The 13,663-nt window shown below is 42.2% G+C and overlaps 1 protein-coding gene across 1 annotated transcript in view; it reads left to right on the top strand.

Moving 5' to 3' along the window:
- Nucleotides 1–4,812: 4,812 nt before the first annotated feature.
- Nucleotides 4,813–13,663, top strand: part of DBNDD2 (dysbindin domain containing 2) — a 34,021-nt gene continuing 25,170 nt past the window's right edge. The window contains exon 1 of the mRNA XM_007438576.4: nt 4,813–5,072. Coding sequence (XP_007438638.1) covers nt 5,027–5,072 — 46 coding nt within the window. The 5' untranslated portion in view covers nt 4,813–5,026. The remainder of the gene's footprint in view (nt 5,073–13,663) is intronic.

The raw sequence follows: 13,663 nt of genomic DNA, 5'->3' as shown, positions 1-13,663 counted from the left end.
CAGGCCACAGGTCATACTGCAGCTTTAAGATCAAGGGCAATCAACAAAGCCATACTTTTTGGAAGCCAGAGGAGGGTGTGCACTTGACCCAGTGCTGCCTCTGGCAGAGAGGAGGCCAGGAATTTCAGCCCTTTGTACAGAAAACAAATGCATTAAATCTATCAGAGTTTTACTACTGTAATTTATGTTACTGTTTGTTTGCCTGCCTGCCTTCCACAATATCATGCCACCATAATTTGCTGAATAGTAGTATCTACCTGATCTTAGTTGATGTAAATCAGTGTTTTTCAATCTTGGGAGCTTTACTTCTGAGAGTCGAAGTCTACACGCCTTAAAGCTGCCAAGACTGAGAAACATTGATCTAAATTAAACAGAATCATCTCTGTTGATTGGTTAGCATTTGTTGGGAGGCTGCCAGAATATACCACTGCAGTAGGCTAGACTGAGAAATCTAAAAATCATCCAGGAAGAAGGTGATGGCAAGCTACTACCATATCATGCCAATAAAACTGTGTAGACATGTCCATAAAATTAGCAGGAGAAAGGCTTGACTCAGAGGTAAGTCTTCCTACTTTTGGGGGTGTCACCTAGAGTGTTGGGGCCACAACAATGGGCTTGGTCGACACATACAACAACCCTAACTCTACTTAAAAGCCGCAAAAACTTTCTGCTCAATTAAGCCAAAACATAATTTCTTTTTCTGCCAGCTACTGCCACAGAGCCAGTTTGGTGTACAGTAGTGGTTAAGGCACCAGGCTAGAAACCGGGAGACTGTGAGCTCCAGTCCTGCCTTAGGCACAAAGCCAGCTGGTGACCTTGGGCCAGTCACTCTCTCTCAGCCCTAGGAAGGAGGCAGTGGCAAGCACTTCTGAAATCTTGCTAAGAAAACTGCAGGGACTAGTCCAGGCGGTTGCTAGGAGTCAACACTGACTCGAAGACACACCTCCCCCAAAAAACCCAACCCCAAAACCTGCAACAGGGCTGTCCACAGGGTGTAGTCAAAAAGTCAACATGGCAGCCATAATAGTGTAGTCAAAACTCTGCCTGATTTTTATGCAATGCACAATGCACATAATTATGCGAGTCACAAAACTTTTGTGGCAGGGAACTCTAAGTCAGTAATAAAAATAAATAAAATAGCCCTTCCCTCCCCCCCTTTTTTTGGTATGTTGTGATTCTGCTCCAACCAGTTCCATTAAGTGATCATAAATTCTATGAGTATTAGGTGGGAGGATCTTCATCATTTTACAAATGATAGCCATAGCTTAGGCGGGGTCTCCTTCTCTTCCCCATTGACTAAAAACTCTCAAAGCTTTCTTCACAAGGGATGTTTGAACCCTCAGTAATATTGGCTTCATTCTTCTGGTTCATTTTCAAATGCCATGAGAGCCTGTCTGATAAGTCATACAGAATTGTACCTGATGCTTCCCATTTATATTAGATTTAATTCCTGAACTCCCACCCCCAACTTTGCTGGTTGAGCTATATGGGAACTGTAATCTATCAGTTCTTATTTGCACTAGGAACAGGAAGGTTCTGGCAGAGAAGGCAGCATTTATATATAACGTACTGCTTGCTCCTAAAATGACTTAGGATTTAAGCCTTAGCAAAAAAAAAAAAAAAAGAAGAAGCATATAGTCATACTTTTTCATTTAACTTTTTCTCTTTCCTGCCATTAAATCTCCTGTATCAAATCCATAGACAGAAAAACTGTGTGTTGTGTTCAGCAAATTATACTAAGAGCATTGCCTGAATTAAAAAAGTGCAAACAACTTGGCAAGGTAGTTCCTTTTATAAAGGACAGCTTTAAACAAAATCCAACTTTAATTCCACCTTTTAAACTGGCAGTGAGTCAATTCTCTGATGATTGTAGCTCTGACTCTTAAAAATACTTCTTTTGTTAATAAGCAGATTCTAGACATACCTCTCTGTGCGTGTAAACAGGACTGCAAAAACAGAATTCAGTGGTGATTGCAGTGCATGAAAATTCAATAAAATGCCCAAATTCCTCTGTCTGGGAATTCTCCTCCCATCTTTACACAGCTCCAACCTTCTTAGTTCTTCACTCTGTGCATGGGAGGGGGGTGGGAACCTGTGGCCCTCCTCATGTTGCTGAATCACATATAGCTCACCATTGGCCATGCAGGCTAGTTCTTGTTCAACAGCATTTGGAATCCCATGGCTTCTCTCCTCCTGCTCCATAATATGGGTGCAGACATGAGTTCTTGGAACCTTCACTTTTCATCTCTACAATGCAGTCACTTGCCTAATGTCACCTAGTGAGAAACAGTTGACATGGAAAGGCTCCATTGTTTCTGATGATACAAGAACCAAGGAAGTGATCCCAAAGGAAAAGACAAAAAGTTTGGTCCAAAATCTGAGAGGCAGCCTGAAGTGAAAGAGAAATGCATGAAAGGAAAGCCAAGGCAAGCAAGGGAGTTAAGGAAGCCTGTAGCACAATGAGCCAGACAGCCTCCTCGAATTTGATATCTTCCAGATGTGTTAGCTGGGAATTCTCTGTGTACCAGTCCTCCAACCTTGGGGGGGGGGGGCATAAGGCTGAAAAGGGGACAAGTCAGGCCCACATCTCCATCATAGTCCCTGAGACCTTCCATAGTGGCACTGTGATTATGGATGCTAATGGACCCCTGTGAAGATCACTTGGTGGAGGAAGCCAAACATGTGTTCGATGGTGACTTGTGTGGATGAGTCTCTAGGGTACTCTCTTGCCCTGGAGGTAACAAATCATCCCTAAAGGTGGAAAAACCAGCCTGATTTGGTCAATGGCATAGAATGGGGAAAAGATCTGGTTGTCACTACATCTTTTTCTCCCATGGTCAGCCATGAGTCAAAGCAGATGCAGTAAAGACTCAGAGACAACCTTCTGGAAGGAGAAGACACTTGAAGTAACAAACGGTAAAATTGGAAAGGCTATTATACAGCTAGAGCTGGAGTGCCATTGTCCTTTATGGTGACCTGGCTGCATAATTAGCAGCATTATACTTTGTGAAATTCTCATCCCCTGATTTATTTGCATGGCAGCATCAGGAATCAGGAACCAATATCTTACAAATATAACAGTGATATGTATCTGTCAATCAAAGTGGCACCAAAAATGGCAAGAGGAGGTGGGCAAATGTGGTTAGCAAAGGGCTGTAAGGGACATCCCCTAGATGTTGGAGCCTATAATTATCCCCTTTGTTCAAGTACTGCATTATTGCTCTTCAGTGTTAAGGCATTGGTGAGTCAGGATTTAGAAAATGTATGTATGAAAAAGGCTATTACGTATTATTATCTTCAGTGCCCATAAAGACTGGTTAATATTTTTGCCTAATTACAGAACTACAGGATGCACCCTAAATGAATACTAAATCCTGAAATCAGGTATTTCAGCTGCTTTGAGCTGAATTCAGCACCATGGGTGCCATTTTATCCATCAGCAGAGAAACATGGGGTCTGGCAGGATTGTCCCCCCAGTTCTCTCTCCCACATATGGTGATTCTTTTAGCCATCCTAGTTAATAGCCATTCATAGCATCATCCTTTCATTTATCTGAGGTAGCAGCCATTACTGCATCTCAAGTAGCACACTGAATCTCATCAATTAATTGTGCTCAATGTACAGAAGTACTTCGAACTGATTAATAATAGATCAAAGCAGATCAAATCATTTCAACAGAACAGGATATCTAGGAGAGAAAATCTGTGTGCACGGGAGACATTAGACACTACCAGCGGATTAAGTAACAATGGACTCCCAGAACTATTAGCTGCTTAAGTAGCTTTTTTTTTACAGCATTGATCTTTGTACCTCACACTTTTTTTTTTTTAGAAGCCCTAAGCATTTATCACTAATATCATCAGACAAGCGAGAATGTAGGAGGAGAGCCGTGTTAGTCTATGGTGGCAAAGAATATGATTGCATCTGATGAAGTGAGCTACAGCTCACGAAAGCTTAGGCCCTTTAATAAAAATTATTAGTCGGAAAAGGCGCTTTCAGGCAAGCGAGGAGACTCGGTTTCTCACACGCGCTGCACCGCCTGCCCTCCACGCCTGAGCTCCCTCTGCAGCGAGGTGCAAAGGAAGACCAGCGCGCGTCTCTGCTCCCCACATAAATGCAAAACAGTTCAGAGCACCGGGGCTTCATCTCCCCACTTAGTACGCGGCTGAAATTCCCAGTTCCTCACTGAACCCGTGAGAGACTCAGCCGAAACTGAACTCTACGTGCTTGGCGCGTACCCTTTTGAATGAACGAAATAGCCCGCTGGCTTTCACTTGTCTGAAGATACATTTGAGGCTATATCAGCTGTATTATCATTTTCTTCGTATTTCCAATGTCTCTAGGGGCTCGAGGCTGCTACCTAGGACATAGTTCCTCCTTCATTTCCTTTCCACAACAACAGCCCTGCAAGGTAAGGTGGGCTGAATGAGGAGCGCCTAAGCCGCTGAGTTTCTGCTCGTTCCGCTGATCGGCCCCGGAGTCCAGCCCTGACGGCCCATCTTTGTAGCCTTAAGCCTCTTCTTCTCTGACTGCTGCCGCCAGTGCCTTTCCCCCCTCAATCCTCGTCCGCCTTTCACGCCTACAGCGGCGCTGCGAAAATCAGCTTTAAAGAAACACACACACGGGCGAGTCCGTGTGGGCTGTGATGCGCTCGGGAATGTCTGCGGCACCTCCAGCCTCCTCGCCTCGTCCTCCGCTTCCGACCTCGCCAAACGGGGCGGACGGAAAGTCGGCGCGAAGAGCAACACACACCCCCGCCCGCGATCTGCGCCTCCACCCCCTTCGCTGCTCAGCCACTTGGTACATTCTGCTGCCCGAAGTCCCCGCCAGCCCTGCCTTGAGCCAGACAGCCGGAGTTACGCTCGTGGCCGGAGGAGTCCCCCAGCTGGACCACTCCCTGGGAAGATGAGAAGGCGCTTCGGGGCGGCGGGAGCGTTCGCGTCGGATCTGCTGTGAGAGAGCGCTTCTGCCCGGGAAGGCCGTGGACTGTCCAGGCGAACCAGCGCGTACTTATCCTCGGAAAGCGATGTCAGGACCCGAAGCCCATCACGGCCACAGCCGGAGGCTGCCCTGTGAGTCCGTCCTTCGCCTAGGGAAAGCCGGGGCCGGGGGGGGGTGTCGTTTTTCGCACCGAAACTTTATTAGGTATTTCTGAGAAACGGGCTTTCGGGCGCCAAGGCAGACGGACATGGCCCAGGGCTCTTGGCAGGAGAAAGTATCGAGGTGAAAAATGGGGCTTCGTTTCAGCCTTCCTCGATCCGTCTCCCCTCCAGACTTAATGCAGTACAACTCCCGCCCTGCCCAGCCAGCAGGTGTGCGCGGGTTGGGTTGACTGGCTTGGAGTAATGGGGGCTGTAATCTAACACGTCCAGATTGAGGAGAAGCTCGGTCTTCCCCTAATACCCCCAGACCACAGAGTCCTTGCTCCCGACTGGAATGCAGGGCCAGCTTCTCTCTACATACCCACTGAGAAAAAGAGCTTTTATCTGAGAGCAGGAATATTTTCCAGATCCCTTTCCTGTCCCATGTTATTGTCGGAAAGTGGCTTGACTAGGCATCATTTCAGGTGGAGTGGAGTTGCTTGGGCACAAGTCCCAGGATCTACACCTCTTGATCAACAGCTGGGAACAATCCTAACCTAAGCCTTATAATTGCACTTCATCTCTTAGTATTTTGCCACTTCAACAACAGCCTACAGCATTTCTTTCTCAAGACAAACTGACTCACATGCTTGCATGTTTTTCTTTTATTACAATCTAATTTATATGGCTACATCATTTATAGGATGTTGAGGAAATTTCTTGCTCCTCTTAAGAAATTACAACTCACATCAACCCCAGCCAGCATCAGAATGGTCCACAGACTCTGGAAGGCCACACATTTGTCATTCCTCCTTATAAATACTCACCTGCTAACCTTGGACTTTGTACCTCTTCCTGTCTCTCCCTGATTAGCATTCAGGAAATACCTCCAGGTAGATCTAAGTAATGGCTCCCCACTTCCCACCCTTCTGTGAAGTCTAGTAAGGTGTTTAGTTTACATCTGAGCAGTGTTTATGGTAAAAAATAAATGGGTTTGGTCACATCTTGGCTAACAAAAATATATACACCAATTCTCTTTTTCTCTCCCTCTGTGATCGGTATAAGAACACATACTGTAACTTTTTTTTTTTCTGTCAAAGAGAAAGTATTGTTCTCATGGGCAGATGCAGTGGGAGTTTATTTGTAGTTTCACAAGGTGCAAATGGTGGATAATTGCTATGAGACAGCAAGATAAGAATAAAAGCAACAAGCCCACTCCCAGTTTCTTCCCCCTTATTTGAGTCAAAGCCTGCCCTCCTCCCTCCCCCATAGCTTTCTAAAAAAACCCCTACAGTTAAGAGGTTAGAGTTTCTTGTGTTGTCCACCCCTGCAATTTGAACCTTGCTCTCCATATTATAACCCCTTGCTCTGACTTGAGGAGACCTTTTAGCTGTAGTGAGTAATGGGGCCTGAGATGGTATGATAGTGATGTCATGTTCATGACAACGTAAAGATACTTGCCACCCCCATGAAAAGCTGCCCATGAACACTTATTCCTGAGAAATGCATCATCTGCTATGATCTCTCTTCAGGATGTGCCCTCAGTATCAGTTCTGATGAATTCACATGACTCTTACACTGATGCCATTTTTGTACATTGTCAACTTTCTTAATGCGAAGGACAAAGGCTAGATCTACCTTTGCATCACTTCATACACAGATATGCCACATTCTCTTTCCTTGATGTATTCCTCCACTTACATGGAACCTTCAGTATTAACAATTTTAATTAGAAATGTATTTTTTTTAATGCAAGATGTATTTAATGCCATGTCCAGTTCTGCCCGTAGGCTAGCTTTGTTGCTAGTGGGGTGAAGAGCCCTTCATTTTTCAGATGAGGTTGCTAGAAACAGGTCTCTTTTGTTCAACATTTAAGCTCTTTTTCCCTGGCTCTGAAGAGCAATTGAGTAACACTGGCTTTCTGAGATCTGTTGGCCTATGGCAGATTACTGGGAATTGTTGAAAGATTGTTGGTAGATTTCCTTTATAGAAAAAGAAAAGAAAACCCTTCTATTCCATAGGAGATAATGAAGAAACACATCTTAGGAATAACATGCACAGAAAGATGAACTGGCCTGAAACTGGAGATGTAAAATCTGTCAAGAATTCCCATTCGAATGCTCCACTCAGCCTTCCTTTGGGATGTGATACTGCAGTAAAAGCATAAAAGAACTCAAACCACGGGGAGATGAAGTGCAAGAAGAGGGGAGGAGGGAGGGAAGACTGAAGAGCTGGTGGCTTGAGAAAAAGAGAGTGGGATGAGGAGATGTTATCCTGTGACCCTTCCCTCTGTCTCAAATTCATAATAAAAGATAGACCAGTCTATCCTCAAATCCCTTGAGTCTTGAAGCTAAAAATACCTTCACCATCCACAGCTCTCTCTCCAGCAGAGACAACATCATAAGACCTGGCTATTTACAGGGCCACGAGTTGCTTTATATAGAATGACGAGTAGGATAAAACCAGGAGCACATTAGAGAGGTTGATGGGAGGAGAAGGGAGGTTCAAAACCCCAAGGACAACAAAAGGAGTCAACTTCACTGTTTGCTTGATCCAAGCTGTGAGGTCAGCATCTTTGTGTGGTTCAGCCTGGGAGCTGTCTTAATTCTCTAGATGATTGAAGTATGTTCTATATTAAAAGAATTTTCCTGAATCTACTCCCTAATTCTTGCTGCTCTCTTGAAGATTTTGATTCGGTTACAGGAACGGCAGTAGCGTGGATTAAATCAGGAGCCCAAAGGCACTGTGTAGAAAAGAAGGGTGGGTGGATGGGAAAGAAAGTAATCAGAGCTCAAATTTGAATGGAAATCATACTCTTTGCTGAAGAAAATTTACCGCTTAATCCAAACACATGCAATTACATGCAATGAGATTAAAGCATTCCACACGTACAGAAGAGCTATCTGCCACGCAAATGCAGAAAGAAACAATCCATTGATGTTCATGCAATAAATCTAGAATCTTTCCTGAAACTATGTTGAATAGGTTGAATAGCCTTAGTAGTGACATTGTGAGATGTACCCCCAGATGACAAATAATTTATGGCCTGTATAGATCAGCATTCTTAAATCTGAAGCCCTCTAAATGTGCTGGATTTGTAATAGAGAATTACCAACTAATCACAGAATGCATTCTCCTATATTGCAAAGGAACAGAAGTGAAGACCTGTGGTTGTTTTTCAGTACTGTGATTAACCCTTTGCATTCTACCATGGGAAATAAACGAAAGCCAGTTTGGTCTAATGGTTAAAGTGCTTGACTAGGAGAGGAAAACCTGAGTTGTAGTCCCACCTTAATCATGAAAGCCATTTGGGTGACCTTGGGCCAGTCACTTCCTCTCAGCCCTAGGAAGAAGGAGGCAATGGCAAACCACTTCTAAAAATGTCGCTTAGAAAACTGCAGCTTTCTAACATGCAATCACCAGGAGTTAAGTCTTACTCAAAGGCAAAAAAGAAGAAAACAAAATCCCCCATGATTGCAAAAATAAGCAAACTTATACAAAAAGGAACTGCGACAAATGTATACCATTTATATGTGGAATTCATCTTTGGGGCCTGAAGAATTTGCATATTGAAACCCAGGCAAATTTCTGTGAGTATACTTTTCACAGTCCTAGAAACTGGAGATGCAAAGAACATGAACTGAAAACATCTAAATATGGCTTGAACTATGAACTCTTAAGGTAGCACTTTAGCAGGCCTGTGTTCTTAAAGTTCAGTTTCCATCTGCAACATGGATATAATAATGAAGTGGAATTGTTATATAGAATATTGAAATAAGTTTGGGAAGTTTTTGCAATTTCCCTAGCTCATTCATGGAATTTACAATTGCATTTGTATCCAGGCAATGTTATGTTTCATTTGTTAACTCTCCTCTGTTTATTCCCCACTTGTTCCATGTTTTTCTTTATTGAAAAGGAAAGGATGGAATAATTTATAAAAGTGCCTTTTATTGGTAATATCAATATCAGGATTCCTTTGTCTGGAAAACCCTCATTCAGAAGGTACTAAGTTGCAAAATAAGAGGGACAGAGCTCAACCATATTTTTAAATTATTGCCCAGTTTGGGAAAACTGACCTCCTTAAATCATGTGTGCAAGCTCTAAAGAAAATGTTTATATATTCCTTCTAATTTAATAAAAGCACGCTATTGAAACCAGAATCTAGGGCCAACCTTAACACCTCTTTTGGTTTCCGAACTTTCCTGACTGATTATTGTCAACTTCCCATTTTTCAGCCATGAAAGCTTAAAAATGTCTGGGAGTTTGGGGGAACCAAATTCGGTATGCACATTAGATAAACGTAAATAATGTTTTATCAAGGTCTGACAATAACAGGCCTGGAAAGCTGCCTCCTTTCACACAAATGCCAGTACTTTAGTTTATATGGTGGCTGGGTGGGCAAACCGTGAGCCATTAGGATTAGCGATTGTAATTTAACCCAGCCTAGCATCCACATCTGCAGTTTTTGTGGCTTGGAAAGAATTCCAAGTGTTATATACTGATGTTTATATACAAATGTTTGGAAGAGGTACAATGGTACCTCTTCCAAACAGTGGTACCTCTTCCAAACAGGATTTTTTACTCTTGAGGAGCTGAGTTTCAAAACTCAGGGAGTTTTGAGAGCCTCTTAATGAAGAAAAGCCACCTCCCACCATCTTCTCTTGGATGTATGCCTAAGTTAACAACACTCCTCCTCCATCTCCTTTCATTCATGCTGCCTGTGGCACAGTAAGTGTTTTGTATTCAGGATCTAGCTGGACACAAAAGAATGGCAAAGGCTACCACTCCCAGCAGAAATCCAACCCAACAATTCTGTCAAGTCTTGTCCAAAACAAGACATTGCTTCCTGGTCTCAAGGCAGCCCAGAAAATCTTAGCCTGCCCTAGAACACTTGGGTTAAATATATTCTCTGTTCCTGACACTTCTGCTGTTTTTCATCACCAGATTTGGCAGGTTTTCTTGCAAGTGTATTTCTGTTGAAGATAGAAAAGGTTTCACTGCAAGATAGCCTTGCTAGACCATGTAATCACCAGATGTGTGGAGATTTCAGCTCTCCAGCTATTGTGGTCAAGTGTTTGGAAGGCACCAGACTGGGGAGAGCTGCTATATGCTGTCCTCATTTGGTGTTTTGATTTAGCCAAGACTGCTAAAATAGCACCTTATTCATACTGGAAGAGATCCAAACTAAGGCAATGAGGATGATCAGAGGAATGATTACTGCCCTACCAGGAGAGGTTGAAGGAACTATGCTTAGCCTTAAAAAAAAGACACCTGAAAGGAAGACAATAGTACTTTTCAAGTACCAGAAGGAGTGTCAAAAAGAATAAAAAATCGCCGAGAATGCAAGACCAGAATAATGTCTTAAATTTTAGGAAAGCTGATTCTTCCAGGTGGTTATTATGAAAATGTTTCCCAATAGTAAGTAGTTTGATGATAAAACCAATTACTGGAGGAATGTTGTGAGCTCCTCTTGATGTTTGCAACCAGAGATTAGGTAAACAGTTGCTGGAGATGCTTTACTTTGAATTCCTGTGTTGAATAGGAAGCTTCCTCAGTGGCTTTTTCAAGCTTTATTATTCTACGAAAAGCAATACCTTATTAAATATCTGTTACTTGAAGCATGGATGGAGTATTGCTCCCCTTCCCTCCTCTTGGATTTCTTGGTTTATCACTATAAGGAACAAAATGCTGGGTTAAAAGAACTGACTGATAGGATTTCTCTTGTTTTTATTTATCATGTCCATAACATCTAAATGGTAGTAGTATTTAAAATTAACAGTCAATGAATTTGGAGTGCCTTACATATATGACCTCAGCAACTCTGGAATTTGTTCATGCTCACTGATAATCTTTATGTTAGACTTCCTCATAACTATGTACAATAGCTCACTGTTATTTGCCTTTTACAGACAATCAAATGTAGAATAGCCATGAGATGATATCATGTCTGAAATGGGATTTCAATCATCATGTGTATCACCTGCTGCCTTTAACTTGGGCCTCATAGGCTGACCATGTTAATTCACAATAGTGAGTGATTTTATTTATCAGTACATTTCAAACTGTGAAGCAGACCAAGCAATATAAGAGAGAGGAAGTCATTTTGGATGTTTTGGCTGACCTTGGCTGATCTCGAAAAGCTAAGGAAGGTCAGACCTGGTTAATACTTGTGTGCCAGAATATACCCGAGTTGTATATTCTTGGATTGGAAACTAATTTTTTTTTAAAAAAAACACCTGGAAAAGGGCAATGGCAAACCACTTACATATTGTTGCTAAGAAAACTACATAAATGTATCCATGAAGCTTGAATCAAAAGAGGCTTTTACTTTAATAGTGCAGACAGACAAATATTCAGGGACTTTATGAGAGCCAAAGTATGGATCATTACTGTACTGGAGTTGCTGACATGAACTTTTCATGCCCTTCTTGCTGTGCAGCTTAGGCGCCTAAGACTGGAGGAAAGAGGTTCAGGGAAGAAGGAAGCCACAGAGTTGTGGTTAGATAATTTTGTACTCTGGACATAAGGATTTCATGGGCCCACACAATATGACCATTTGTGTTCTTCTGGTTGCAGAAGCATCAAGATAATTTGGAAACAGCTGTTAAGAAATACAGTGGGCACATAAATCATGTACATATCCATCCACAGTAGCTTGCCCCTGGCTAGGAAATATTTTTAAAAAGAAAAAGTGATCAGCATCAACCATCATGGACTCTATCCTACCCGTATAGACCCAGATGCTGATGCTATAGACATTTGTTGTCGCCACAAAAACCTGCTACTTCCTAATCATTTAGGGGGTCCCTGGTAGTAAGATTTCAGTAACTAACTTACTAGTGGTTAATGCAATAGATTAGAGTCCAAGAGACCCAAGCTGAACAATGAAATTCACTGATGACTCTTACATAGTTACCTTCCACCACCCTGGTCCACCTGATGGAACTGGTGTGAAGATATAAATAGAGGAGACACATGCACCCTTCCTGAGCTCCTGGGAGGAGAAGGATGATAATTCATACAAATGTAGCACCCAATAGTAAAACATAACAGGGGGTTGCAAGGAATTGGACTTTATTTATTCATTAAAATGGGCCCACCTTTCTTCTCTTTTCTTTTCTAAAGGAAATCTGCAATGATCAACAGTGAATATACATGAACAATGAACATTTAAAAACATAAGCCTGAATGAATAGAAAATAGAAGCTAGACAAAAAACAAGGAAACAAAATTACAAAATCCCACACTGTTTTTCAGTGTGTGTGTGTGTGTGTGTGTGTCAAGGAGAGATACACAATTTCAAAATTCCATTGTTCAATATTTCTATCCAAAAATACATCCGTGTAGATAGAGGTAATCTATGAGGAATTAGTTTGCTAATGCAACCAAAAAACTGAGGACAAACATGAATAAAACCATTTTAATTAAATGACACTTTAATGTTCTGTTAAATTTGCAGCCCCCGCTATTTGCCACTTTTAAATATGGTTAAATACAAAAGGTGTTCTTAGTTTCCTGGTATTTTGCTGTAGTAAATATGCAGCTAACAATGAAAATTAAATTTCTTGTGTACCACTTTATATAACCTGAGAAAAATGGACTATAAGCTACACTAGCATCAATTGTTGGACTGTTATCTAATCTCTTGAAAACTTTCAACTCAAATGAGTGCCATTAGAGATGGTAATACAATACTTTCAAGAGAGTCTATTGTGTTTGATAGAAGAGTTTAATACATTGATTTTAAGGGATGTAGATATGCAATACATTCAGTGTTAATATTGCTGACTTACAGTATATGCTATCCTTACCTTCAGAAGACATTAATACACTTTCTCGTTTGAAACCAAATTAGAACCTGAGTGACCAATTCTTTTGCAGAATATATTCAGTAGAAATCTGTTACCTGTCAACAATAAAATTTCTAACCACATAAACCCATCTTTCGGGGGCTTTATACACTTCTTCCTTTGAATAAAGATACAGCACCTGATGCTAAGGCTAATTCAGCTGCTGGGAAGCCTCTCTTTGTTTGAAAAAAATCTTTCATGTGCATGATGAAAAGAGGAACAAGAAGCAAATCGACAGGTCTCATTCCCAGTTTCATTCCTTTCTTACAGTCCTCGCTTTCACATTCAGCCCCAGACTTCAGTACATAATGGGTGTGCAGTGAGAGCCGGAAGGATTAGCAGGCAGTAGGGAGGCTGGTGCTTTTGGAACCCGAGTGGCAGACGCATTGGGAGATCAGCATTTCAAGAGAAGGCGCTGTTACACGTCCACCCCACCCCCAGTTGTGAATGAGTGCAGGCCCCTATTGGTTGGACGCCATGGGAAAGAAAATGCAGCAGCAGGTATTTTTCTCCCCTTAAACGCAGAATGCAGCACACAAGAGGGAGCATTGTGAATGAATACATAACAGTCATGGGGTACATGCCATCCTAGTGAGGCAATCTTAGCACCCGGCAGTGTGAGAGAGAGACCATCAGTCACTACGAGAAGGGAAGGCGTCTGCTCTGTTCTTTGCTAAGAAGGAGCAAAAAAGAAGGATGTGAGAAGCTTGTATCTAGATCCCTTTGCCTTCC

This window comes from Python bivittatus, unplaced genomic scaffold (genome assembly GCF_059951505.1).
Source record: "Python bivittatus isolate LINGU-HERP-01145 unplaced genomic scaffold, Pbiv_v1 ctg000700_np1212, whole genome shotgun sequence".
Classification (NCBI taxonomy): domain Eukaryota; kingdom Metazoa; phylum Chordata; class Lepidosauria; order Squamata; family Pythonidae; genus Python; species Python bivittatus.
The sequence above is the reverse complement of the archived record's forward strand: the minus strand, read 5'-3'. Positions and strand labels throughout refer to the sequence as shown.